Here is a 27,366-nt window from a genome sequence, read left to right on the forward strand (position 1 = left end):
GTTGACACAATAGTAACAATGGACACATGAAAACAATGAAAATTTTTTGATAGCTATCGACCACATGGGCCACTTTTCAGTTTGCGCTGAAGTATATAGCGTTAAAATTCTAATTAATTAAAAAAAGTCTTGCGAGTTGTCCTGTGACACCAATTGACAACCGCATACTTAATTTCCTATTGTTTCTTTGTATCACTTGTACCTGAGTATGTGTTGTTTCTCCTCGAGCCCCACGTGGATTCAACTGATATATTGTGGAGTTTTCTTAGTAAAATACAAAGTTTTGTAAATTGAATGATTTGGCGCCACAGTGTATCTGTAAGTAGCGATATAATTTCCATCCCTTCATTTTTTAAATGTATCCCAATCAAGGCTGCTCTTATGTCTAAAAGACGAAATTGATTAAAACACGGCTCAGTCTTTTTGTTTTTGCAAGTAAATGGATGCAAAATGATTGCAAAAAGAAAAATATACAAACTGAGACAACTTAAATGGACAGTAGAGATAAGTAGGAAAGACTTTACGTAAGAAATGAATATCATCAACAGATAGGAGATTTCTGGAATTTTAATGTGCACATTAAGTAAAAGCTGCTCCAGTTGAAAACTTTATTTAGAAACTATTCATCGAAATACATGAATCACTCAACCTTTTGTGAATTGCATCAAAGTAAACCTCATTGCTTTTGCAGAGAAGCTGAAGACTACAGAGCATCAAAATCAAGCCTGGCCTAACTGTGAAATCAATTTTTGCAAACTGTTGTCCTAGAAATATAATCGATTGCCAACCAAGCACAGAAGTCTTTCTACAGGCAGATCCTAGGACTATGCTCATCAAGTCTGTCGTAATATCTAGCTCAGCCAGTTGTAAAGTGATTAAAACTACCTGTTCTCATTATCGTTTGTTTACCTGTGTCGTGTCGCAAATTGGGATATAGTGTTGATAAAAAAATGCGTGATATAAAAATGCCAGAAAATCTGTGAAGGCAAAAGAGCTTCTTTTACAGCGATTGTACCCACACAGGAATGGTTGAAAGTGGTGGAAGCGATTCGAGGACAGCTTATTACTGATTCACCAAGGAGGCGCATTTCTTTACGGTATGCAACAACAAGTTACATCTACATTGTCGCATATCCAGGGAGAGTCCTCATTAATTGGGAATTAGATCCATTTGCACTACGTGTAAATTGGAGAGGAAGGGGCTACATGGTATCAATCTTTGATACATTGATATCAAACTGGCTTCTTTTTGATATGAAGACTGTCTTCGTTTTTGAAAAAATATGATCTCGTATGAAGTGATAACGAATGTCTATATGTTTAGTTCTAGGATGTCAAGGAGCTATCTAGTTTTGCCACCCAGCATAGTTGGTTTCACAGATTTGTTATGCACATTATTTAGTAATACTATGTAAAGCAATGTGTACTGTTATTGTAGATTGTCTTATTCACAAGGTTCAGTTTGATCCGTGCCAAGTATTTAAAAGGGGTATACGATACTTTTACTCTGTTTCTGCGTGGCTCAGCCTAATTAACTACGGTTCCACACCTCAGATAGCTGTTGACTTAAATGACGCTAGAGCTTCCCCCCTGTTACTCTCATCATTAGAATGACAAAACTACAGAAAAGAAGAAACTCATTTGAAGAAATTACAGAGATTTCTGTTTAAGGAAATGATACCATAGCCTCCACTAATAGCACAAAGCTGGTTATTTAAGCTACTACAGTGATCACCCTTTGCCGTCACTATTTCCGTACACACGCACTCTCTCTCCTGTTTCAGTGAGGAGGCTTAGATGCGCTTTTCTTTAACTTTCGCGTTTTCTATATTAGGAAACAAGTGTGACAAGTATGGGATGCTATTTGAATAAACGTGGCAAGAGACACGTCACGTTGAGACGTTTTCCCTGTGTTAGAGTATTTGTTTACGTTTCATAAAGATATTATAAAGTAAACTGTGTGTGTATAAACACATGTGATGTATTATTATTATTTAATTATGAGGGATTTAAATTTAATGCCAGAGAAAAATTTGTAACCAGTTTTTCTCTTTCTTCTTTTACAACCAAAAAATATTTCAGAGGAAACAGTTACACTTTTAATAGAGACAAACTCATATATATACGAACGGGTATCGTCCCATCTCATATTTCATCACATCTTACAGCTCACATGGTGGACACTCCTAAACCCGGAAAGCTTTCAAAATTGGGAAAGTTGTTTGGCAAATCACAAACAAATTTACCTACAATGCTGCAACAATCAGTGGCAAGTAAACCTAAACTGCCTCTGGGGGAGGCTCAGGTAACCACGGTAGACAAGAAGAGTTCAGAAACCCCAACGGAGCAGCCTCAGACCACGTCAGTACCAAATGATGAGGATTTGATACTAGCCCAGGTTGAAAATGATGACGTATCACCATTGCGAGATATAAAGCACCCACAACCACAACAACCACATAAACCATCGCCTTTGGCCCAACATGCTCAGCCACCATCACTAAACCAGTCGAATAACTCCTCACCAAGGTTGGATAGAACCAGGTCGCATTCTCCTGTGAATGGTTCTGCTTCGAGTACCACCTCACCAATGCTGATGTCCTCTTTGGACAACAAGTTGAAGAAGCACGCTATATCATCTGCTCCTCCCATTGTTCAAGAAAGACGTCCATCTGCTTCATCCATTCCATCAAGTAGACCATCACCAAATGTATCTCGTTCATCATCAAGGAAAATGGCGCTGCTGATGAAACAATCTTCATCAAATGTACAACTATCAAAGAATAAAAACGACTCAACTACTTCCCTCAATTCATTAGCACAACAACCACAATTACCAAGGTTTGTCATGCTAGAAAACGGTACACATGAACATCATTTAAGATCCGCCAAGCGTCATGAAAAGTTGTCAAATATGTTGAAGGATTTATTAGGAGCAAAGAAATTGCGTGATGAGGCAAAAAGTGCTGTGCCTGAGTTGGTAGGAGCCATGCAATCTTCAACTTCGCAATTGCAACAACAACAATCGGGAGCAACTACAGGGAAACCACCCACATTATTTGCTGGTTTGGTAAACCAGGTTAAGAACCATACTAGTCCTTATCACCAACCAGGCACTGCTGAGGTGAACAATACTGACAAGGGAATAAATGTTGAAACCGGTCCTGATTGTCGATCATTTGTGGAAAAGTACGGAAGGTGTCAGGAAGTGATTGGTCGCGGATCCTTTGGAGTTGTACGAATATCTCATAAAAAGCTCGACTCTGCTTCATCCAGCGTAGCCACTCCAGGAACAAATGGACAAGAGAAACTATACGCAGTCAAGGAGTTTAAAAAGAAACCAAACGAAAATGAGAAAAAGTACAACAGGCGATTAACGTCTGAATTTTGCATTTCATCATCATTGAAACACCTAAATATTATAGATACATTGGATCTTCTCAAGGATGCCAAGGGTGATTATTGTGAAGTGATGGAATTTTGCACAGGTGGTGATTTATACACATTGATTATTGCCCTGGGTAAACTAGAATACGCAGAGGCTGATTGTTTTTTCAAACAACTCATCAGAGGGGTAAACTATATGCATAATATGGGTGTCGCTCATCGTGATTTGAAACCTGAGAATATACTCTTGACGCAAAATGGTGTCTTAAAAATTACCGATTTTGGAAACTCTGAATGTTTTAAAATGGCATGGGAGGAAGAAGTGCAATTTTCCGAAGGTGTATGTGGGTCATCTCCCTACATTGCTCCGGAGGAATTCACCCAAGACCTGTTTGATCCTCGTTGTGTTGACATTTGGGCTTGTGGTGTCATTTACATGGCCATGAGAACTGGTCGTCAATTGTGGAAGTTGGCAGACCCAACAAAGGACGAATTTTTCGAAGAGTATCTTGTCAAGAGAAAAGAAGCCACTGGATACGAGCCGATTGAAAGTTTGAAGCGGGCCCGTTGTAGAAATGTCATTTATTCCATTTTGGATCCAAAACCAGAGAGAAGGATAACAGGGAAACAAATTTTGAATAGTGAATGGGGTAGAGAGATTAAAGTTTGTGATGCTGGAGAAGGAATCACAGCATAGTTTCCATTATTTATAGAATGTTTTTTTTTTTTTATGTAGCTTTTGAATACACTGTATTAGTTCTGTCGGGAGTGGGTTGCTTCTGACAGAGAGAGGTTTCAAAATAGGACGCGTAGAAGCAAATGAGGAAAAGAAAAATCCCTACTTTTTTTTTTGTGTGTTTACGCTTTCTTTTCGTCAAGAGATTTTCTAAAGGTTCCCCTTTCGATTGCATTAAGAGACACCAAAGAAGGCTCAACAAACTTGACTCAGTAGAACAGAGTGACAGACTGACCGAGTGACACAGTGACAGAGTGATTCTTTTCTTTTCTTTTTTTGAGATCTTACATAACCTAGCATCCCAGATCTGGCATCTACACACATGGTTGAGTTATCCGATTACCAGCGTCAGGAAAAAGTGGGGGAAGGAACCTATGGTGTTGTTTATAAAGCCCTTGATACCAAGCACAACAACAGAGTTGTAGCTCTCAAGAAAATCAGGCTTGAATCTGAAGATGAAGGGGTTCCATCGACAGCCATCCGAGAGATTTCCCTTTTGAAAGAAATGAGAAATGACAATATTGTTCGTCTTTATGATATAATTCATTCCGATTCACATAAATTGTACTTGGTGTTTGAGTTTTTAGACTTGGATTTGAAGAAATATATGGAATCGATCCCACCGCAATCAAATACTGGATTGGAACCACAAATGGTGAAACGGTTCATGTTGCAGATGATTCGCGGAATTAAACATTGTCATGCCCATCGTGTTTTACATCGAGATTTGAAACCACAGAATTTGTTGATTGATAAGGAAGGGAATTTGAAGTTGGCTGATTTTGGATTGGCTAGAGCTTTTGGTGTGCCTTTGAGAGCATATACTCATGAAGTTGTTACACTATGGTATAGAGCGCCGGAAATTTTACTTGGAGGTAAACAATATTCCACTGGGGTCGACATGTGGTCTGTTGGTTGTATTTTTGCTGAAATGTGCAATAGGAAACCATTGTTCCCAGGAGATTCAGAAATTGATGAAATTTTCCGTATTTTTAGAATCTTGGGTACTCCAAATGAAACAACTTGGCCCGATGTCAATTACTTGCCCGATTTTAAACCAGGGTTCCCTCAATGGAAGAAGCGTGATTTAAAAGAGTTTGTGCCTAGTTTGGATACCAATGGTATTGACTTGTTAGAGCAGATGTTGGTTTATGATCCAAGCAAGAGAATCAGTGCGAAACGAGCCTTAGCTCATCCATATTTCCGTGAGGATAGTAATGAACAAGAAAACCATGATATCTTTGGACAAGCACATGCTGGTGCAAACTTTGCGGAAAAGAGGCTAGATGAAGGAGGAGAAGATGTGAATTTTTCACAATCAGTAAACATGGGATAGGGATATCATATGTAGATACACATTAACCTAGTTTCGACCGGCAATAATTATACAACTTGTTGAAAAAATATAGCAAAAGAATGAATAAGATGTATTGAATTTTGACCGGCTCGTCTGGTCTTTCACAAGGAGCTGCTTCCTCCTCTTGAAAATCTTGCGTCTTTTTATAGTAAGGGCTTCCAGGGCTATGTGGCTGTGCGTAATGAGTTGGTAAATGCTGCCACGATCCTTCTCTTGAAATTCTATAAGGTTCCATATCGTCATTGATGATCACTTCCAGAGCATCATCATCAGAATCAAGTTCAAAAGATGTAGGAGTCACTACCAGAGTGTTTGCTTTGAGGGCAGGTGCATTAAAGAGGGGGATGCCACGGCGTTTGTGTTGCAAGGGAGAGACTGCACCTGAATCGAGATACGATGATGCTCTTTGTCGATGAAGCGTAGCACGCAACAGCAGTCCACTTAGCGTTTTAATTGGAGGTAGTTTATCAGAAACTGGTATCACTTCACAGCAATCGCTAAAAGAGACAACGCGCTTCACTTTGGTGTTGTTTTCTTTTATAGTTTTGACTTTTGTTTGCATGTTCTTGATTCGACTATGCATAAAATCTGATCCATGATGCAACATGTCCAACTTCTGAGATGCATGCGAGTTGCTCAGTTTAAGTTTATCCAACTTTTCTGTTACCTGAGAGAACGACTTTTCCACCTGCTTGTGTATGTGAGCAACTTCTTCAATAACTTGGCGCAATGTTTGCTGAGTCTTCCTATCTAGATCCTTCTTCAATGCGCCATTTAGGCAGTGGTCAATATAGCATAGCCCAACATCATCATCATCATACGGTGAAGCTGCTAAAACTGGAGGTTGCAGTAATGGAGCCGGGATCGGCACTGGCAGCTGCAGCATACACTGTAGTTCCATCATCGAATCATCTGAATCGGCATCAATATCCAACTCGTCATTCAAGACGTCATCATTTACATCTGGTAACGATTCAGGCAGACGCATTGCAACTTCTTCATGTGACAGATATGCCTTTATGTCCATTTCCGAATCGGATTTGCTTTGCAATAGTTGACTTAATATATCCCACGTTTCCGCCTTGGATAACATCTCCTTACCCTTGCATTGCTCCATGTTTACATTGGTCTGTGGATTGAAAAGAAAGGACCCGCCTTCATTTGGTTCGTTGTTACCTGTATGCACCTTGATCAAGTTTTGTGCTAGCTTTACCAAGTCTTGAGTAGGGAGCAGGGATGTCTCCAGTATCGTGGAATCCCATACCTGATCAAACAATAGTGCCAACGTATCAACTGGCTGTTTATGTGGAGTAATTTCAGGACTTGACGGTGAATATTCCATCGTATCTAAGCATACACTTTCAAAACGTGGCTAGTGAAAAAAAATAGTCCCGAGCGTGTGCGTAGGATCAAAGATTTTTTGCAGAGACAGTATGCCCTTCCTTGCAAAGCTCTCTCTAGATGATACGTCTCACAGATGACCTTTGCAGTACAGGATCCTTTGGTTTAATTCTGATATTTTCCTTCCCTTTGTTCCTTTGAATCACTCAAAAGGCGGGAAAAAGGGATTTATTTAAAAACAAACGTTTTGTAACCGAAGAGACAAAAAAGGGATGTACTTCAATTTGTATACATTTCGGTTTGTACACGTCTTTTTTTTACTACAATAGGAAATGTGATTGCAAAAAAAACAACAACACATGAAGGTGGAACCACAATCTGGAACCAGACCACTATCATGTGATTGAGTAGACGGGGAGATGTGTACTAATAGGTTGCGAGTGTTGCAGTGGTGCACAACTGCTCTGTAATGCAATGTAAACTGGTTTTGCACTGCGCAGTAGCTCATAGGTGTAGCTACTGAGAGGACTGCTTCCCCAACCTTTGTATAACCTATTAGCTTACAATATCACCGCACTCTTGATTAGCCGCGGCTGCTCTTGAGTAGTCTCAGTGAAGAAAGATTCCCTACTGCCAGCAGTGCCGCGACTCAATGTCGCAATGACTTTTCACGACATAAATGAAGGAGAAAAAAAAAAAAAAAGAAAATTCAAGTGACAAAACCTTACACTTGTTTCCCATCAACAATCATGTCATACGATTCATATAGAGGCTCAGCAGGAAGAGGAGGATCAGATAGAGGAAATAATGATGATTTTCGTGGTCTGAATAATTTTTATCGCGGAGGCTACAGAGGCAGAGGTGGAAGAGGAGGTAGAGGACTGTTTCGTGGTGGACGTGGAAGCTATGGTGGAGGCTACAACTCGCTGTATTATGGTAACAACTATAGAGGACGTGGTGGGTACTACAATAAACAGAACGGATATGGTGATGATTGGAGTCGAGGAAGTTCGTATTACGAACACGACGAGCAAGAGGGTCAACTGTCTTCACTACCTGTGGAAAAAGAGGAAAGTAATGGAGAAAATGATGGAGAGCAACGAGGACTGGAGTTCTCTCATCGTGGTCGTGGTGGTGGCGGTTTCGGCTATAGGGGCTCCTTTCGAGGTGGCTACAAGAGCCGAAATGGAAGTCACACGGGCGAATTTTACAAGTCGGGTGGTGTAGTAGACAAGAGCTCTCGCCATTACAAAGATTTCCTACATGATACCAAGTTGAAAGAATTTCAGAACCCATGGATCAACATTATGGGTGTGACTGATGAATCCAGGCAAAAGAGCTTGGAGGATAACTACATTGAACAATCCAAAGCTGATGACACAATTCAGGAACTACAGAAGAAGAAGATTAGGTTGGAGATGGCGCTTTCGAGTTTGGAAAATCATGCTTCTCGAGAGGAGTTGCATGTGCAACTAACGACGGAAAAGTTGGATGATCTAGTGTATATTTAATAATAATGGGGTACTACAACGTTTGTAAACTTATCAATGTAGCTTAACCCTGTAGAGCCCTTACTCTCTCACCATCTAAGCCTCAGTCGTACAGTGCTTTTTATGAAAAGTCTAGTAAGGATAAAAAATAGAAAGGCTGTTTTACGTAAAACTTCCTAACTCAACGAAAGAAAAAAACAAAAAAAAAAAAAAGGGGACAGAGTTTTCAACACTTCACAACTATCAGTCATGTCATCAATTGAACAACTATTCGAAGCTCTCCCAGATAACCCAATTGTGTACTACACCTTAGTGCTTGCTTTACTAATTGGTGTTTACAAGTTAACCACTTTCGCTCTCAAATTCGGATCCTTACTTGTTGACCTCTTTGTTGTTCCTCCAGTCGATTTTGTCAAGTATGGTGCTCATAGTGGCAAATGGGCAGTTGTCACTGGTGCTTCCGATGGAATTGGTAAGGAATATGCATTACAATTAGCCAAACGTGGATTGGCTATCGTGTTAGTTTCAAGAACTAAATCAAAGTTGGAAGCCGTGGCTGAGGAAATTACAGCCAAATACAAAGTTGATACTAGAATTATCCCCTTTGATGCCGCATCCGACGATGAAGCCAACTACTTGGAGTTGGAAAAAGCAGTTTATGACTTGCCTGTGACTGTCTTGATTAACAATGTTGGACAATCTCATTCCATCCCAGTCCCATTCTTGGAAACCGATACCACCGAATTGAGAAACATTATTACCATAAACAATACTGCTACATTGAGAATCACTCAAGTCATTGCTCCAATCATTGCAGCAACTGTTGAGAAATCACGTGGCAAAACCAGAGGTCTTATTTTGACGATGGGATCATTTGGTGGATTGTTGCCTACCCCTTACTTGGCTGTTTATTCCGGATCAAAAGCTTTTTTACAACAATGGTCTAATGCATTAGCTGGTGAATTGAACCCTGAAGGTATCGATGTTGAATTGGTCATTTCATACTTGGTCACATCGGCCATGTCAAAGATTAGACGTTCATCGTTGGCAATTCCTAATGCTAAGGACTTTGTTGCATCAGCTTTGAAGAGCGTTGGTCGTAGAAGTGGTGCTCAAGAGAGATTTGCAACTAGTACACCATATTGGGCCCATGCTTTGATGCATTTTGGAATTGACAATACAGTTGGAGTTTACTCCAAGATTGCAAACAAACTCAACCTCAACATGCACCAATCTATCAGGCAAAGAGCTTTAAGAAAGAAAGCAAAGACTGGTGCTGCTGTTAGTGCTGAAAAGAATGATTAGGTTGTATAAGTCACGTGTGTAGATAAGAACATTCTAGAAGTAAGACGAATCTTCTCGATAAAAGCCGCAGAAAGGCAGGAAAAAAAAAAAAAAGAGCATGAGATTTTGGTAGCGACATTCGAACAAAGAAAACTGAAAATTAATTTGCTACTTTAATTCACCAGATCTTTCTTTTACCTTTTACTAGAGTCAATTGATATCATATACCATTGAGTTATAGATTTAAAGAAACATGGTTAAGGACACAAAACTTTACAATTTGCTAGGCGTCGAGCCAACTGCTAGTGAAGCAGAGATTAAAAAAGGATACAGAAAACAAGCATTGAAATACCACCCAGATAAACCAACTGGTGATACCGAAAAGTTTAAAGAAATATCAGAGGCTTTTGATATTTTATCAAATGCTGATAAGAGAGAAGTGTATGACCAATACGGTCTAGAAGCAGCAAGAGGAAATGCCCCAGCTGCCGATCCTGGTAATCCATTCGGAGGTGCCGGTGGTGGTGGTGCTGGTGGTTTCAACTTTGGTGGTGGTGGAGGCGGTGGCTTCAGATCATCTGGTGGAGGATTTTCACAAGCCGATGCATTCAATATCTTTTCACAAATGGGTGGATTCGGTATGGGAGATGACGGATTTACTTTTAGTCTGAGTGGCTTTGGTGGTGGTGGTGGAGCTGGAGGATCACCATTTGGTGGAGCTGGTAGAGGTGGATTTGGAGGAGCAGGTGGTGGAATGCCAGGTGGATTTGGTGGTGGACGTCAAAGACCTGAACCAGACACTGTATCTATACAGCTCCCTGTATCATTGGAAGATTTGTACAAAGGAGCCACCAAAAAGATGAAGATTACAAGAAAAGATGCTAGTGGAACTAGAGAACAGAAAGTGTTGGAAGTTAATATAAAACCGGGTTGGAAATCGGGAACCAAGATCAATTTTGCCAACGAAGGTGATTACCAGCCTGAATGTGGAGCAAGACAAACTATACAATTTGTTATACAAGAAAAACCAAACCCAACTTTCAAGAGAGATGGAAACAACATCAAAATGAATGTGCATTTATCATTTAAGGAATCACTTTGTGGTTTTGAAAAAGATGTAACTACATTGGATGGAAGAAGAATTCCATTAAGTAGATCAAATCCTGTACAACCAAACTCCACTACTAATTACCCAGGTTTGGGAATGCCAATAAGTAAGAGTCCTGGACAAAGAGGTGACTTGGAAATCACATATAAAGTTGACTACCCAACGTCTTTAACTCCAGCACAGAAACAAGCCATTATGAATAACTTTTGAGTTGTGTATAGAGAGTAAAATGCATAATGTTAATAAATAGATTTTCAGTGCGACGTAAAAAAATAAAAATAAATGTAAAACAGGTAAGCTTCTTCTCCACCATGTCTGTGATACTAGCGTCTGCAGGGTATGATCATACCATAAGGTTTTGGGATGCCCTTACTGGTGTCTGCTCAAGGACTATTCAACACACTGACTCTCAAGTCAATCGGTTAGAAATCACTTCCGATAAACGATATCTTGCTGCAGCAGGCAACTTGTACGTTAGGTTGTATGACATACGGCAAGCTGGAGCAGCAGGAAACACATCAGTACAGAATAACAACACAGGGTCATCAAATGGCAGTAACTCCAATAACAACCCAGTGATGACGTTTGAAGGACACACCACAAATGTCACGTCATTAGCGTTTCAAGCTGACAATAAATGGATGGTGACGTCTAGCGAAGATGGAACTGTTAAAGTATGGGACGTGAGATCTCCTTCAGTGCAACGGAATTATAAACACAACTGCCCTGTAAATGAAGTCGTTATACATCCAAATCAAGGAGAATTGATTAGTTGTGATCAGGACGGAAATATACGAGTTTGGGATCTTGGTGAGAATCAATGCACTCATCATTTAATTCCCGAAGATGATGTACCAATTAATTCCTTAAGCGTTGCAAGCGATGGATCAATGCTTGTTGCTGGAAACAACAAGGGTAACTGCTACGTATGGAAAATGCTGAATCAAAAAGATTTAACATCATTGACTCCGGTAACAAAGTTTAGATCTCACCTGAAATACATAACACGCGTGTTGCTAAGTACCGATATGAAACATTTAGCCACTTGTTCTGCTGATCATACGGCAAGGATATGGTCTACGGAGCAGAATTTTGCATTAGAGACTACGTTGCAGGGGCATCAGAGATGGGTATGGGATTGTGCATTTAGTGCTGATAGTGCATACCTTGTCACTGCATGCTCTGATCATTATGTGAGATTGTGGGATTTGTCAAATAGTGAAACAGTTAGACAATACAATGGGCATCACAAGGGTGCTGTGTGTGTAGCATTAAACGATGTATAGAAAAAGCTATAATAAAAAGAATACAGCTAGCGCATCCTCACATGTAGTCATCGGAATCAAATGTGTGGAACAAAGTAACCTGTTCTTGTTTTGCATTGAAGATAAGAAATCGAGTCTTTGTGATGAAAATGTTGGCATTGGCGTAGCTGAATAACCTCTCCAAACAGGAATGAATACTTCTCTTTGACTTGACAGGATGATAACCGTGACGAAGTTGTAGCAACTTTTCCTCGATATGTTCAATCTCAAATTTGCAATGAACATGTTTATAAAAGAAATATGCACATCTAGCAAACAACTCCATCGATTCTTCAAATGTTCCAAAAAAAGTCCCAACCTGTTCTTCCACTAGCACCGCCATTAAGTTCTCAATGCGTTGTGCCAATTCCAAAAACACGCATTCATCAAAAAACAATTGACTGCTTAAATCCGCAGGAAATTTGACTGCGAAAAGCACTCGTGAATAGTATTTTAAACTTTCCAAGCTAGTATCGAAATCACTACACTCACAAGCATCGTTACTGATTTTTTCAACAATTACATTGAATGGAAAGGTGTATAATGCAAACACTTTGGTCGTCATGACCTCATCAATCAAGTGTTTGACAAATGAAACTCGAGTGCCAACAATTTGGAAAGTTTCAATTGAATCAACTAGTAATTTCACCAATGCAGATGCGCCATTTTTCTCAATTAAACCGGCAAATTCCTTCAATAGTAAACTAAAGTATCCCTCGTCATTGATGTTGTAATTAGACTTTGGAATGAGAATTATTGCAATGAAAAAGTTGCGAATTTGAATTTGTCTGGTGTACACATCCAAATCGAATGGGTGAAAGCATTTTGAACAAGATTGTTCCTTCAAAATAGTATTTGGCGTGGTAAGCACAGCAGTTAAGCTTGACGACTTGATTTGTTTCAAGCACTCATTACATTGCATGGTAAAAAATACATCATGTTTCAGTGAACACAAGTGACATTGACAATGAAAATGATATTTGGTGAATAACTTGTAGGCCCGGATTTCAACCGGTGTGGTCACTTCAATATAGTTGACGGTAATTTCCTCATTTGCCTGAATGGGCAAGCTATTAGCGACGGAGTACCGTTTGAAACCAGATTCAATCTGCAAACAATTTGGCAAACAACTATGATTGATTATTGCAAACTCAGGGTCCAAATACAAACCAACACGTTCAAGCTGATGATTCCTCAATACTGAGTGATTAACCATGACCACATTGATTAAATTCTCCAAAAATTTCCAATTACTTTTTGCCATTTTGATTTGCCCCTTTTTGAAAAACTCCATTGCTAATGAATAATCCTTAAAGTAAAAATGAAAAAGTTCAACCATTTGGGATTTAATTGAATCTCTAAAATTTCTCACATCACTAGCAAGACGAATTTGACGTTGGTGAGTGCACAAGTTGTTCACTTTACTGGCAAACTCACTATCTTCCAAATAGTTGAACAATACCAAAAATGTCAACAAAATAACTCTATTGCTCTCCTTGTTGGCCTTGGAGTTGATGAGCATGGGTTGAAAAATCTCTTGGTATTGGGTAGTATACTTTGGTGGAGTATCACCTTCCTGGTCAAAAAGTACTGCAGCTGTAGAAATATTCATAATCTCTGACCCTATTGTCAAATCCGCATTAGCAACAGCACTCCTCTCTCCAGGGGTAAGCTCCTTACCAACCACCCGCATTTTATCATTGGATATGGTGTCGTAAAACTCTCGTTTACAACTTTCATCACTGGGAAACATGTAAATATCCTGAATCAATTTAATAGCTAATCTGAACCTCCAGTAATCAGGGCTATCTTTGTTCTTGGTCGTTTCCAGTTGCAACTTGGCAATGTTGAACTTGTCTAGTGTTGTGAGCTGAGACATCCTTCTGCAGAGTAGAGAGTTTTTGCAACCAACAGTTGTGTGAAGACAGATAAAACGATTCTTCTTCTGGAGGCTATAATCTTTAGTTTTTTTTGAATTTAAAATGTTGAACCCATTCGTTGTAATGATGAGGATATATATTTTATGGAAACTGCAGTGTATTGGTTATGCTGGTAAAGTGGTAAATTTGTAATGCTGTTGTGGTAATTCCTTTGCACACATCTTTTTTTTTTTGTGCGACAGTCACTATTTGAGAGATACCGAAACTACACCATCCAACTCAATAAAACCAATTTTTCTTTTCATGCTAAACTTCCTCATATGAACTCCTATACGATCCTTTGTCGCTATCCTAGTAGGTCAAACGAAGTATCAGCATTTTCATTATATTCCTCTTGATTGCCAGGGTCGCCACTAGCCTGAGCTTGATCCATATCTCCCTGTTTCAGTACCTCTGGATTTCCTTCAGTTGACTGAATATATCCCACTTGTCCTTCCTCTGTGTAAGCCTTTAAATCATCTTGAAAAAATCCACCAACTTCCATAATCCATGCCAAGTATTCGTCTACCCAACATCTCACAACCCACCATGCTCCAAACCCATCACCACTATTGAGACTTATTTCACGAAGGATAGACGTCAACAAGTTTGATGATAGTAACAAGAACATCCGAGAATTAACATTTGGGAACCGTGATGGCAAAGCAGCAATGAAATCAGCATATGAATGCATAAGAGAACCACCTTCAATTGAAGGTGCTTCAAGTATTTTGACAACTTCTTCTGTCAATATGTAAATTAACAAGTTTGAATTTGACTCGGAAGTACATAAAACATCGCGTGAAACCAAATCAGTGAGGTCCAACTTCCGCCAATCTTCAAGCATTGCTTGCTTTTCATTGTCATCATTCAATATCCTCGATGCTGTAGATCCAGTATCTATGACTTTGATTAGTCGATTAAGTAAATTGACAAAATGCTTGGCCATTTTTAACTTCATGGAAATAAAGGTTTTGGAGCTTCGTGAATTGATAATGGAGTTTGCCAAGGTACGAGTATATGTTGATGCAATGGCCCGAAGTTGATTTAAATTATCTTGAGGCATCATGTACTGCATATGTAACTTGCTCAACATTCGAATCATCTTCTTGTACATGATTAAATCACACTGCTGAACCCACTCCAAGACTGAGTCGGTTGTGTACAACTTGGAAACTGGTGTTGACAAAATGCTATTGAAATTGTTGAAACATGAAAATAACCGTTTTAATTGCATAAATCTTAGTGACTCAAACACTGTATTGACATGCACTTTATATAATGAAAATAGTGTATCAGCAACGTCACGATCAGTGTCTTTGGGTAAATATGGATATATAGGAGGTAGGTCAATTGAAGTGTACGGATAAGAATTGGTCGCTACTGACTCCATACTCAAAAGCTTAAACAAGTCTGGAATGTATTGCATTCGCGATGCCAGCGGTAGCTGATCCGAGATGGCAGATGACGAAAGTACCGATGGTGAGTTGATGGGACTGAAAGTGGGGGTATTTGTACCAAAAGTCTGTCGCGGAGATTCTTCATAGGATACTGATGAGTTAGTCGATAGAGGCGACTGCTCCACAGAAGCTGAACTGATATTCTGACGAACTGGTGATTGCAAGCGCGACGGTACTTGTCCGTGTATGGTAAGATCCGATGATTGACCTCTTCGATGCGATTGATATTGTTGTTGCTTCTGCATCATTTGCAGCTGCATACTTTGCTCGCCTTTTAGCCTAATCCCACAATAATGATACTTCAGCTGTCCTCTCATTCCCAACCTTCGTGTTGTAATCGTTGGGTACAATATTCTCACCAATTTACCAAAACTAGCTGGTGATAAAGGCGAGAGACTATTGTCAGCGCAAATTTGGACATATCTAGCATAGATTCTGGTTCGGGGTATCACTGCAGTAGGTGACACTTCACAGGCTGTTAATAACCAAACCATACCAAAAACCAGCCGTTGTGTCTCTTTACTGTTTTGTGCCTTATCTAGTGCCGAAGGTTGTGATGAAGTTGATAATGCAGATGATCCTTCCTGTGAGGTTGATCGCGAGCTAGTGCTCATGGCGACAGGATCAAGCTCTTGCTCCTTAATCCGTCTAGCTATTTCAGGTAAAGGTATACTCACTTTTGAAAGTGCCAATTTTTTCAATTCTTCTTCGTAAGCAGTGGAGTGGAGAACAGATGAGATGGATGAATTATTTCTTCTATGCCTTCTTAGATGCGCTGGGGGCTTTCCTTTAGCTGGTACTTCTTGAAGTAAGTCGCTTTGCTCAAGAGCCTTTTCTGATTGTTGCAGTATAAATGATGATGGGGCGGAAACTCCCTGTTGGCTTTGCTGATATGACTGGCTCGATGAAATGGTTGACGACAGGCCTGGAATTGGTTCATATCGTGTCTGGAGTTCCGGCGACTGATGTACAGCTTGCTGCATCAGTTCACCTTGATGTATCCTCTGTTGGTTCTGGGGTGGGAAAGTTTGAAACGAGGAGCCAAAATTGAATTGCTCTGATGCTTGCTTTGTGAATGCAGTGTTGGTGAATTGACCAGTATTTCTATAGTTTGTATATTGATGCGACTGGGGCATGCTTAAATTAACACTCTCTTGAGTGAGGTATGCAGGAGTTTGTAAAGAGCCACCATAATAGGGCTGCTGGCTCAACGGCTGTGATGACGGTATGCGCTGAGATTGCATATACGTAGGATTTATTGGTGGGGCGTATTGCAGCTCCGAGATCTCTTCAGAAAATGATTCGGGCTGTGTTTGTAAAGATGCAAAATTTGTGGGTTGGGAATATTGTTGAGGCTCTTGATCTGTACCTGCAAAACCATGAGAAGTGACTTGTTGTACAGGAGCATGCTGCTGTTGTTGTTGTTGTTGCTGCTGCTGCTGTTGTTGTTGTTGTTGTTGCTGTTGCTGTTGTTGTTGCTGTTGTTGCTGCTGTTGCTGCTGCTGCTGCTGCTGTAGTCGTAACTGAGTTGACCTTTGATGTGATGAAAAGTGCTCAGGGTTCATAAAAACATCAGCTTTTTTCTCTGTAAATACAAGGGGTATCTATGATATATCAAAAAAAATGCAAAATGTAATGAAGAAAATCTCTAGCCCTAAGATGAAGTGAAAGGCTCTATGTGACAGGTAACCGAACTAAAGGGATCAAATGAAAATATTGAAAAAAAAATAAAAGTATGAAGAAAAAAAAAAAAAGTTGATGCAAAGGGTGCAAAATGTTCAATAAGAAAAAAGGAGACGAGATTCTAAAGGGGCTGGTGGTTGTGATTGTTATAGGTGTAGGATCTGTCGTGTAAGTGAGGACGGAAAGAAACTGTGAATTGTCGTAAGCTGGGATTCTAGTAATCCTTAAGAAATAATATTATTTTCTATAAGAAAAGAAAGAGATCTATAAAATATATATGTTGTTTGTTGAAAAATTTAATTATACCCTGATTTGGTATTAAAATTGAAATTTTGTTAGTAAGTAAGTAGAGAGATCAGATCAGAGAGACAAAGGGAATGTTTTTTGAAATGAAATTTCTTTTTTTTTGCTTCTTCTTCTGTTGTGTTTAACATAAGATTACGTAATTCACAAAAACTCATTACACACACAGAGAGAATGTTACTTATCACCGACTCTGGACCAAATACCACTGCCATGGTTACTCATGTCTATCAATGATCTTTATTGTTACCCAGTGCATGAAGTCTCAAGCCCCCCATTTTAAAGTCAATACAAGTCAGCATCAGATTCTGGATGCCATCGTTTAAAAAAAAAAATGAGCTCATTTTAGATGAAATCTAAATTATGATGCTTTTAATGTCGGACTTTTTTCTCGTTACATGATCTGCATAACCAGTTGCTTACACACAGCTCGTAACAAAGGCTAAATTGAACGAATGGCTCGTCTATTTTTAGTTCTAAAAAAGAGAGAAGCCAAAGATCACATATCAAGTACTTACTATTTTGTCCAAGTTTTCTCCGCCCGACAGGGAGGCTCTCTCTCTTTGTACCGATTCTGGGGAGGTAATTTTTAAAATTTTCTCGCCCTATGTGCGCCCCAAGCATTCACTCGCGTATCCGGCGCTAAAATGTTCCGCAGGAGAATAGAACTGGTAGCTCAGGGAGCCTCATCATCTCATCGAGGAAAAGCAAAAAAAAAAAAAAAAAAAATTACTCTTAAAATTCACTTAGAATCAAGACTTCAGTTTAATCCCCCCTCCCCACAGACACCTACAAAGCCATGGCTATATTGAATTCAAATCCTGAGATCCTATTACGTAAACGTAAGAATGCTGACCGTAAAAGGTTGGAGAAACAAGAACAGATTAAGGAAAAGATAGCTGCTTCGAAAAAGGCCAAATTACAACAAAAGAATAAATTCATTAGGGCAGAAACTTTACTAAGTAATCATAAATCAAACGAGATTGAACGCAAAAGGATCAAGAAGGTTTCTAAAAAGATCAACAATAGTGATGCACCAACTTCATTGAGTGGCAACCATAATGATAATAAAGCAGAGAACCAAGAGTACAAATTACTATTCGTCATTAGAATACCTAACCATACCAAAGGATTAAAAATTCCTAAAAAGGCGTTCCAAATCATGCAAGTGTTGAAATTAACTGAATCAAATACTGGTGTCTTTGTTAAAGCAAATGAGTCAACGATAAAGTTGTTAGGTTTGATTGCACCATATGTGATTATTGGACAACCATCGATTTCATCAATACGTAAGCTATTTCAAAAAAGAGCTCGTATAATGGTTGAAGAAGCTGATTCTGAAACTGGTCAAGTACAATCAAAAGTGGTTAAATTGGATAATAATCAAGTTGTGGAAGATAAATTTGAAGATTTGGGTCTTATTTGTATTGAAGATTTGATTCATGAATTGATTAATTTAACTGACAATTTCATCCCTATTACTTCATGGTTATTACCTTTCAAATTGAATGCTCCTGTTAATGGTTGGGGTCCACAAGCTAAGTTGGCTAGGTTGCAATACGCAAATGATCATAAAGTTGAAGTGTCATTGGCACAAGATTACAAGTTGAAGGAAGTTGAAGACTTTGATGCTGTTATTGATCAACAAAATTGATTTCTTATGAGGTAGAGAAGATGTTTGCATATAGCCATGATACTCCATGGCCAATCTTAATAATTCATTTCTTAATTGGAATCTAGATGTATATTGAAATTTACACTTTCCGCTCTAGATGGTTTTTGTAGTTTTATTGTAAGGCTATCTGTGGATGTATCCGTTGACAAGGTTGCAGCACCCTAGGTAATCAGAAGTTTCTTTGCTTTAGCTTTCCATGACACGCTTAAAGTTGCAATTTCATATTAAATATGCTAAAAGGGCAATTAAATGCAACTATTCTTATTTCTTCCCCTTGATAACTAATTGTGTTTCAAACATTGGTCTCTATTACTAAACCTGTATATAACTTCCTTATTGTGCGGGCACTGCATTGTTTTGCACTGGTTTATGTTTATTATTTATAACCTGTGTGGTTTAGTCATCGCATCAGACTGCCTATTGTTTTGAGCAAATAGTGACATCATTCTCAAAAACTTTCCCATTGAAAGAAAAAGAGTGTGTGATCTTTAGGAGCGCCTTTGTATTTCTCGTAAACAAAGTGTTTGATCGAGATCACAACTTTTACCAATCGAACACTTAAGGAAAACTGACCAGAAAAAGCTCTTACAGACTCGTCATTGACCAAAGAAACTATACAGTCACAAGCAAACAATCACCTGGGGATAGCCACTTCCAATTTAGAATCAATCTTCTCAACCCATTTCAACTTGAAATTCTGATTCGTCAATTCTTTCCCTCGAATCAACGAGACTTTCTGTCTCTGATCTCGAACCACGTTACTTCTATTGTTACTGAAGTAGTGACATCATTAAATTTCTTGGTTGAACTAAGTCCAAGTTTTCAAAATACTTAATTAGTGTGAATTTATAAAGTTTTGTTGTTAATCGAATAATAGGAATTAGAGTCTATAAAAGTTTAAAAATTTAAACTAATATTTTAAGGAAGGTTTAGCCAATGTCATGAACCTAACAGAGAGAGTGAAATGAGAATAATTGCTACGATTGCTTCTCAAATATTGAAACTCCTCTTGTTTTGAAGCAGATTCCACCTCCGCTGCAATTATCGGAATGAATGCAAAAAAAATGCTTTCCTTTATCCCTGTGGAATTTTGCAATATGCACAAAATAAGAAAAACAAAAACAAAAACAGTGAGGGGTAATTTCACGTCATTTCGGAAAAAGTTATACAAAATAACCAAGTGCCAATTAATCGACAGCAATCAAGGCGGATACTTGCAGAAACGCTTAATTGATTCATTAATCTCAAAGTCAACTTAAATCAGGTTGCTTAAAGTACAATAGAATCTTATAAGAGTTTATTTGTAGAAAGCCAAAAAAAAAAAAAAAAATAAGTTTCGGCTTCTTCTTTTAGAGCTCAGTTTTGTCTCGGAACACAAAGAAGAGTTTATAAAAATAATAAATGTCAAACATTAAAGAAAATGTTCCGGTTCAACATAGAAAAGTTTTCTTTCCTTCTAGGAGCAAAGTCAAAGTGCCAAGCATGAGCTTTGGAAAGGGGCTCTATGTTGTACCAGCCTCGGGTGCAGATACCTTCGATTGCAAATGCAAGAGTCTGGTAATTTTTCTTGGTCTTTTGGCATACATTGAGACACAGATTGACACTCATCTACACAATGCAAATGAATTATTCTCTTCACATGCAGTAGGTGGTTGTATCGGGTGAGACAGAATGTTAGTATGATATGAAAGTGCGGAGAATCTATTTCCCCGTCACTATATTTATATCTGTATTACGTTATGCCTTTGTAAATATTATCTTACTAGTGTTTCCAACTCAATTTTAATACAGAGCAAGTTCTAAATTTCATATCCGTGACAATACAATGTATGTTATCTCCTATCTTCTCCAATCATATGAAGGTTTACCCGATGCAATTAACACTTCGCATTGAATATAGTAGTTAACACTGCAGCTGACAAAAGAAATTAATGAAATTCGTATGTATAACATAGCTCCCGGAATAGCCAAGCACCATTCTAAACTGAATTTGAAATGTGGATATTCGAGAAGCTTCTCTTTGCTGTTTATGTTTTTGAATCTTTTGCAAAATTCCGTTTTCCGAGCTTACTTGTTCCGAGACATCCCTAGCGGTTAAATGCCAGACCAATGCATGGCTCATTTAAACCACAGAAGCAATATAATAATGTTGAGATTACAAAAAGACATAAAACTATTGTTGTTTCTCTGTAGAAAGGTAGTGTATGTAGTCCAAATATAAAATGTTGGTTTTTTTTTTCTTTTTTTTGCTTTTGAGTTTTATTACACAAACATAGATCAAGCGCAATGACAAACACACACACACACACCCATCAAAAAATAACAAATGAGTAGTTTTTGTCGTCGCAAACGCCCGTACAGAAATAAGCCTATATTCTTGTGTAATGCTAGTGAAGCCATAAATTCGGAAAAATAGCAGAAGTGGAAAGCCACAGTCAACGGACAAAATGAATTTAGTCATCTTTTTAATTTTCTATTTTTATTTTTGGCGCTACTCATTAAAACCCATGGGGAGTAATAGGGATTTGGAGTGATTCATTTTTCTTTTCTTTTTTAGTTGTATTTGGTAAGTGCGGAGTTTATAGTTTTAATACACAAAACCTTTAGTGAATAGCTTTTAGTATGTTGCATTTACCCTTGCTATTTTTGTCTTGGCTGAGGAGCTCTAGCTGTTCACAGTCGAAGCTAAATTGTGAGGGCACTAGAATGCAACAACTAGAAAAGTGTGAACCACAAGTGGTTATGAAAAATTGTTGGGTTACATTCACTTCACTTACCCATATTTTAAAGCCACATATGCCGCAATAACCTAAAAACATGCAAAAACAAAGAAAAGAGCAATTTAACCTCTTGCGCATAAATTTTTATCCAATAACCTAGAACGGAGTAGAACGTAATAGATTATGTGCAGAATACACTCTTATCAGGATAAAGAAAATAAATTCCTTCCTTGTAATAGATTGTTTTAACGCCATGAAGTAACATAGGCATATTCAGCTGGTATTCTAAATATAGCTATCATTAAATTATTCCCGCCATCTAAGACTCGTCTTCGTTTTCATCTTTGGTTGAAATGTTTATATTAGCACTATAATTACGATGTTGACTATATGCGCATTATGTATAAATTCTGAGACATAAAAAAATTTATACAAGTTTGTGCAACATTAAAACACCATAAAGGTGAATCCTATTTGGAGGACAACGTACTTTGATAAAGTGAGAAAACATTGCATACAATAGACACTTTTGTAACTCACTTTGTCTTGCTGGTAGCTGTGGCGAACGTACATTCATTCATTCATTCATTCATTCATTCCACAAGCAAAAATATCTCAGTTTGTACTCTTAAGTTGTGTAGTGGCAAATTTTTTCTTTGTTTAGTTTTTAACCCATTTGACTTAATTATCATCTGATTTCGGAATGGTAACAAGGTGATGGAAAACATAAAATAAAAAAAACAAAAGTACTCAAAAAATAGAAACAAGGATTAAGAATGTACCATTTTTTAGAATCTTCTATTATTTTAAGTCTCTAAGTTGCTCTTGGTTACTAACAAGATCTGTGCATATCTCACAAAAGATTTAGACAGTGCAGGCGATTCCTTTTTCTTTTCTAAATTTTTGAATGTATTTTTTTTTTAATTCCTATGAGGATTGCGTTGGTAGACCAAAAATTTGCTAAGTATTGAGCCTTTCTCTGATAGAGTTGTAGATTTGAGGTGCCAGTTGGGAAAAAATATGCCCAAGCACACAGTATCCTTTCGAAAAAATCGTCACTATTACCCAAAAAACAACTGAGCGCTTCCGCGCAATTTAAAGTTTTGAACAGTCTTCTTTTGCATGTTTCCTTTTTCCATCAAGGGAAGTTCTAGGCTCACTTTCTGCAAGTACACAATCAAATCAACGTATGCGGGAAAAGGAATAGAATGACGGACAAAACTGAATACCCGGATGACTTTGTTGATACGTTTGGGCAAAAACAGTTGCATCCGCCCTAAAGCTTGAATTGCTTTTTTTCTTTTTTCGCTCCTTTCTTTTGTTTTCAAGGGCGGGAATCTGCTACGGTACGGAAGAGATGCATATGACCTTCAGTTGCCATTCCGTCGACGTGATGTTGTCAATTAGGAGGGGAATTTTACCATAATATCCGTTCCTCGAAGTATCCCTTTATCCTAGAATATATTGTATATATAAAACAAAGAACAATAAGGTAGTATTTTTTTATACAGTTCATTCTTACAAGACCGCAAATATAATAATTTCTTTTCTTAAGGGTATATACTCCTTTGTGTACGCTAAGTCTTTTTTGTTTTGCAGCTGTACATACATACATTGTATACTCAAACAGCAACAAGACTTAAAACTAAAATATAATAGAATTTAGTCTAAACAAAAAAACTCAAAGACAAAAAACGTATTATTGCTGAATAGGGACCAATATAGTGTATGCTCTATGGGTATCATTTGAGATACTGCATACATAGACAAAGAAGAATACACAAAAATGTTTATAGCTTTAGCATAAAAGAATACAAAAGAACAGAATAGACAAAAATATACCTTCCCACTTGGCTATATAGATTTATTATAAAGTTTGTAATTCACACAAAAACTAGCCCTGTCTAAAATTTCTAGATATAAATACAACTCAGGTTGTGGGTACCTTTTTGTTTACATGTTGTGTCATGCACTCTATTTTTTTTCTGGAACTTTACTACTTGCCATATCATATCATATATTATAACAAATTGTTACTTGATCTTGCACCAATATAAGAAAAGTGAGATCTCTTGCAACCACCAATCTGAGATTTGAACTTTTATTTGAATTTTATTTTTTGCAATATTTTTCTTATTGATTCCCTAGAATAAAGGACTTGTTTTAAGCGCCAAATTGTATTTCCTACACTTGGTGTGTGTACATATACCAAACATTTAGGTACAGATCTGGGAGAGTGTTATCATATATCTTAGTCTGTCTATTATAAGCCAGATAATATTCAAGTGGTGTACATTTCAATCTTCATCTGTTGTACAAACTGTGATCATTAATAATCACACAAGCATACTTTCAATTACTTCCTTTCATAATCACAACTCATTCATCAACAATGGCTGGCTTGTTGGATTTACTAAACGCCGATGAAATACTCAACAGAGAACAACAGCAAAGAGAAAGGCAAGCTGTATTGGAGAAAACACAAGCACGCTTTGACAGTGGTTATGTACAGAAGCATAGATCTAGTTTAAACCAAGATCACAGATCTCCGAGATCTATTACAACACCACCACCTACATATCTATGGAGAAGAAAATCGGTTACAAATAACCATACATCTGATCTCCCAATATTTAGTATCAAATCAGAAGGACAACCGGTATCCACCAACACTTCATTGAACTCGTCGCCTATTGAAGTTGGTAAAGTTACTGAATCGACGCTGGAAAAACACGAGGTGGAAACTGTAGCCAGCACCGTCCTGTCGTCAGTGTCACCACCACAGTTTCCTTCGTCTCCATCAAAGGCAAAGTTTGCCAACGCTGCCCCTAGTTCACATAAACCCGTTCTTCAATTACGCGACAGAATGCCAAAATCTAGAATCAACAGACGTATTCTCGGTAGCAAAAGCTTTGTCAAGTTTGCCATACGACGTAAATACTCCACTAAGAAGAAGATTAGTGATACACGACAACTGAAGCTACATATCAAATCTTTGAAAGCTGGTATCAAGATAAAATTAACTAAATGTGACAACTTGATCAATTTGTATCATTGTTTGATTCCATTTACTGATGAGAGAAAAATTTATTGTTTATTTGATGATGCTCTTTCCACTTCAGAATACAACCAAATAGTAGATGATTATGATGCTGTAAATGATCAAAAACAGCAGAATATCAACATCAACAAGTACCTCGTATCTGAAAGCTTGCAATTGATTGATAACAATGTGGTTGACTTGAATGAATACTCCAACAAAATTATCAAATCTTTTACTAGTGAACTGGGTCAAACTACACCAACTTTCAACTCATTAGATACTGCGGTCAATACCCTCTTTGGTAGTAAAGATTTTACATTGGTTCGAATTACAAGATCAACTACAGATGATGTACATGGTTCATCGATTTTGAAATTGGAAACAGCCAAGCCTGGAGATTTTAGTTTAATTGATGACGAAGAAAATTCTGATGAAATGTTGCATTCACTTGGTGGTCAAGGTGAAGTTCCTAATAACTTGTTTTTTAAGAAGATCATCGCTAGACCTAGGTACAAGAGCAATATGAAGATTTACTTTATACCTTCATCTCAAGTTAATTACTCGTTATATACTGATTGTCGATCATTTGAGAGAGATTTGTACAATGGGGTGATTCAAGTTGAATTTGAAGATATTGAAGAAGGTAATAAAGGAGAAGATTTGTATACTGTGGATGTTAAAAATGTGCAGGTTAAACGAGTTGCTGGATACGAGAGAAATGTTTACTGCACTTTCCCCATAGAAGATGTTTTACTACGGTTTAAAAAGAGCTTAGTTGAGAGTTTGAAATCTGGAGATATTTCTCTGGAAAAACACGAGGGAAGTAAAGAGACCAAAGATTCCCTGATACAAACAACCACACCACCAACTCAAACAATACCTGCACCTCAATTTGATTCACCATTGGATTTGCATCCAATTCATAGTCAAGTCACACCGCAACATCAACCTGTATTCAACAATTTGCAATCACCACCATATCCAATCCCAGCATCATACCAACAACACCATCAACTCCCAGAACCGTATTTCGTCAGATCTCTCTCATTAGACAGCCAGTTTGGAGGGATTCGTCAGCCACCACCACCACCACCATTACCACCACAGCAGCATCTTTATTCCCCATTTGTCAATGGCATGCAACCTCAAAAGAGATCAAGTTACCCACCACCGTTTCCCACTACATCACATCGCTTACTGATACATCATCAGCCATTGCATCTGAACGGAGAGCATGCCAATGGATATGTACAATTGCCTCCATTGAACTCTTTGCATACTCCAAGGTCTTCAGTCATCAAAGAAGATTTTGCTTACCCCGTGGTACAAAGAAACCAGACACAATCACAATACAATTCAAGCATTTTACCCCCAATCAACTCCATACCCAAGAATATCCAACCTCAAGACTTTACAATGCCAAGAAGTCAAGAGTTCCAATCCAGACTGTGATTTACAATTCAATTCAATTTTGCTTGCTTTATTTTCAGTTCTGTAACTTTTGCACCGAAATGGTTGAATATGGAGTCCGGCATACTACTCCCTGTACAAGATGAACACTGCTACTCACTACGTTTGGTGTTACTCTGTATATTGTGTGTACTTGATTCTTAGTTTTTCAGTTTTACGAGACAGTCTAGAACCTTTAAATGACACAAAACCCACAAGTAGAAAGAATTTCTGTTTTAAGAGTTTGCGCATTACGCACCACACCCTCCTCAATTACACAAAGGATTTCCTTCCATCGAATATATAATAAGTCAACTTTAACACTACCTCCGCCCAACAAAAAAAGAATAACCATGGTTGGATAAAGCTAGCTCTTTCGATACGACACAGTCGGATCGCATTTTTTATATTGTGTTCTCTTCTGTTGCTACTTCATACACGTGTGCAACTCATGCTGAATTCATAGCTCCTACTTTTGACTTCATCTGTTTCAATAAACCTACTTCGATATTTTCAACCTCAAACGTATACAAAAACGTATCTGATATTCTGTCCCCGCCTCACCCAAAGTTTGAATAAACTAGAATAGAACAAGTGTCGATTTTTTTCCATACATCCAGGGTATTGACGGACCAAAAACTATTTTTATAATAATAGATGATTACATAATCGCAAGTCACAAAAGTAAACATTTTTTTTTGGAAAATGCAATAGGTGGTTACGAGCCCATTGCGATGGGTAGAGAGAGTATGTGTGGTGGCGGTGAGTTCTCCGGCAATAATTTGTAGGCTTATTTGGTGACGGTATTGTGTCTTGCTGGGCCACATGGGCTTGTCTCCTTTCTTTTTTGATAATTATGCATGTGCATGAAAATGGTGGCTCAAAATAAGATAGCTTGGACAAGGGGGTAACTATGCTATAAAAGGATGCCCTTTTTAAAAACTATGTGGCACACTCTTGGCCTTGCTCCAGTAATCACCGCCTTTGCTGTTTTATTCCCCTCTACGTTTCCTTGCATTCAAACGTTTTCTAAATCTTGGCTCTCTCAGAAGACAATAGTGTGATACTGGTCATCAAAAAATTGTTCATTTAAATAATATACACACA

At 38.1% G+C, this 27,366-nt stretch overlaps 11 protein-coding genes across 11 annotated transcripts; 8 read left to right on the top strand and 3 right to left on the bottom strand. All coding sequences in view use genetic code 12, as the record gives it.

Annotated features, from left to right (window-relative positions):
• Nucleotides 1–2,173: 2,173 nt before the first annotated feature.
• I9W82_002298 (serine/threonine protein kinase) lies at nt 2,174–4,084 on the top strand (the record flags this gene model as incomplete). Its single annotated transcript, XM_067691137.1, has 1 exon — nt 2,174–4,084. The coding sequence occupies one exon, from the start codon at nt 2,174–2,176 to the stop codon at nt 4,082–4,084; it is 1,911 nt and encodes a 636-aa protein (XP_067549533.1).
• Nucleotides 4,085–4,445: 361 nt separating this feature from the next.
• Nucleotides 4,446–5,459, top strand: CDC28 (cyclin-dependent serine/threonine-protein kinase; the record flags this gene model as incomplete). The annotated part of the gene is made up of 1 exon (XM_067691138.1): nt 4,446–5,459. The coding sequence occupies one exon, from the start codon at nt 4,446–4,448 to the stop codon at nt 5,457–5,459; it is 1,014 nt and encodes a 337-aa protein (XP_067549534.1).
• A 22-nt stretch (nt 5,460–5,481) lies between these two features.
• On the bottom strand, nt 5,482–6,822 carry I9W82_002300 (uncharacterized protein; the record flags this gene model as incomplete). The annotated part of the gene is made up of 1 exon (XM_067691141.1): nt 5,482–6,822. One exon carries the CDS (start codon nt 6,820–6,822, stop codon nt 5,482–5,484), a length of 1,341 nt encoding a protein of 446 aa, XP_067549535.1.
• Nucleotides 6,823–7,570: 748 nt separating this feature from the next.
• I9W82_002301 (uncharacterized protein) lies at nt 7,571–8,332 on the top strand (the record flags this gene model as incomplete). Its single annotated transcript, XM_067691142.1, has 1 exon — nt 7,571–8,332. The coding sequence occupies one exon, from the start codon at nt 7,571–7,573 to the stop codon at nt 8,330–8,332; it is 762 nt and encodes a 253-aa protein (XP_067549536.1).
• Nucleotides 8,333–8,560: 228 nt separating this feature from the next.
• On the top strand, nt 8,561–9,616 carry I9W82_002302 (ketoreductase; the record flags this gene model as incomplete). The annotated part of the gene is made up of 1 exon (XM_067691143.1): nt 8,561–9,616. One exon carries the CDS (start codon nt 8,561–8,563, stop codon nt 9,614–9,616), a length of 1,056 nt encoding a protein of 351 aa, XP_067549537.1.
• A 232-nt stretch (nt 9,617–9,848) lies between these two features.
• Nucleotides 9,849–10,913, top strand: SIS1 (type II HSP40 co-chaperone; the record flags this gene model as incomplete). Its single annotated transcript, XM_067691144.1, has 1 exon — nt 9,849–10,913. One exon carries the CDS (start codon nt 9,849–9,851, stop codon nt 10,911–10,913), a length of 1,065 nt encoding a protein of 354 aa, XP_067549538.1.
• Nucleotides 10,914–11,014: 101 nt separating this feature from the next.
• I9W82_002304 (TOR complex subunit) lies at nt 11,015–11,989 on the top strand (the record flags this gene model as incomplete). Its single annotated transcript, XM_067691145.1, has 1 exon — nt 11,015–11,989. The coding sequence occupies one exon, from the start codon at nt 11,015–11,017 to the stop codon at nt 11,987–11,989; it is 975 nt and encodes a 324-aa protein (XP_067549539.1).
• Nucleotides 11,990–12,026: 37 nt separating this feature from the next.
• On the bottom strand, nt 12,027–13,886 carry I9W82_002305 (uncharacterized protein; the record flags this gene model as incomplete). The annotated part of the gene is made up of 1 exon (XM_067691146.1): nt 12,027–13,886. The coding sequence occupies one exon, from the start codon at nt 13,884–13,886 to the stop codon at nt 12,027–12,029; it is 1,860 nt and encodes a 619-aa protein (XP_067549540.1).
• A 347-nt stretch (nt 13,887–14,233) lies between these two features.
• RFX1 (Rfx1p) lies at nt 14,234–16,951 on the bottom strand (the record flags this gene model as incomplete). The annotated part of the gene is made up of 1 exon (XM_067691147.1): nt 14,234–16,951. One exon carries the CDS (start codon nt 16,949–16,951, stop codon nt 14,234–14,236), a length of 2,718 nt encoding a protein of 905 aa, XP_067549541.1.
• Nucleotides 16,952–18,171: 1,220 nt separating this feature from the next.
• Nucleotides 18,172–19,026, top strand: RPL7 (Rpl7p; the record flags this gene model as incomplete). Its single annotated transcript, XM_067691148.1, has 1 exon — nt 18,172–19,026. The coding sequence occupies one exon, from the start codon at nt 18,172–18,174 to the stop codon at nt 19,024–19,026; it is 855 nt and encodes a 284-aa protein (XP_067549542.1).
• A 5,133-nt stretch (nt 19,027–24,159) lies between these two features.
• Nucleotides 24,160–26,262, top strand: I9W82_002308 (uncharacterized protein; the record flags this gene model as incomplete). Its single annotated transcript, XM_067691149.1, has 1 exon — nt 24,160–26,262. One exon carries the CDS (start codon nt 24,160–24,162, stop codon nt 26,260–26,262), a length of 2,103 nt encoding a protein of 700 aa, XP_067549543.1.
• Between the last annotated feature and the right edge of the window lie 1,104 nt (nt 26,263–27,366).

The sequence above is a fragment of the Candida metapsilosis genome (genome assembly GCF_017655625.1).
Source record: "Candida metapsilosis strain BP57 chromosome Unknown scaffold2, whole genome shotgun sequence".
Taxonomy (NCBI): Eukaryota; Fungi; Ascomycota; class Pichiomycetes; order Serinales; family Debaryomycetaceae; genus Lodderomyces; species Lodderomyces metapsilosis.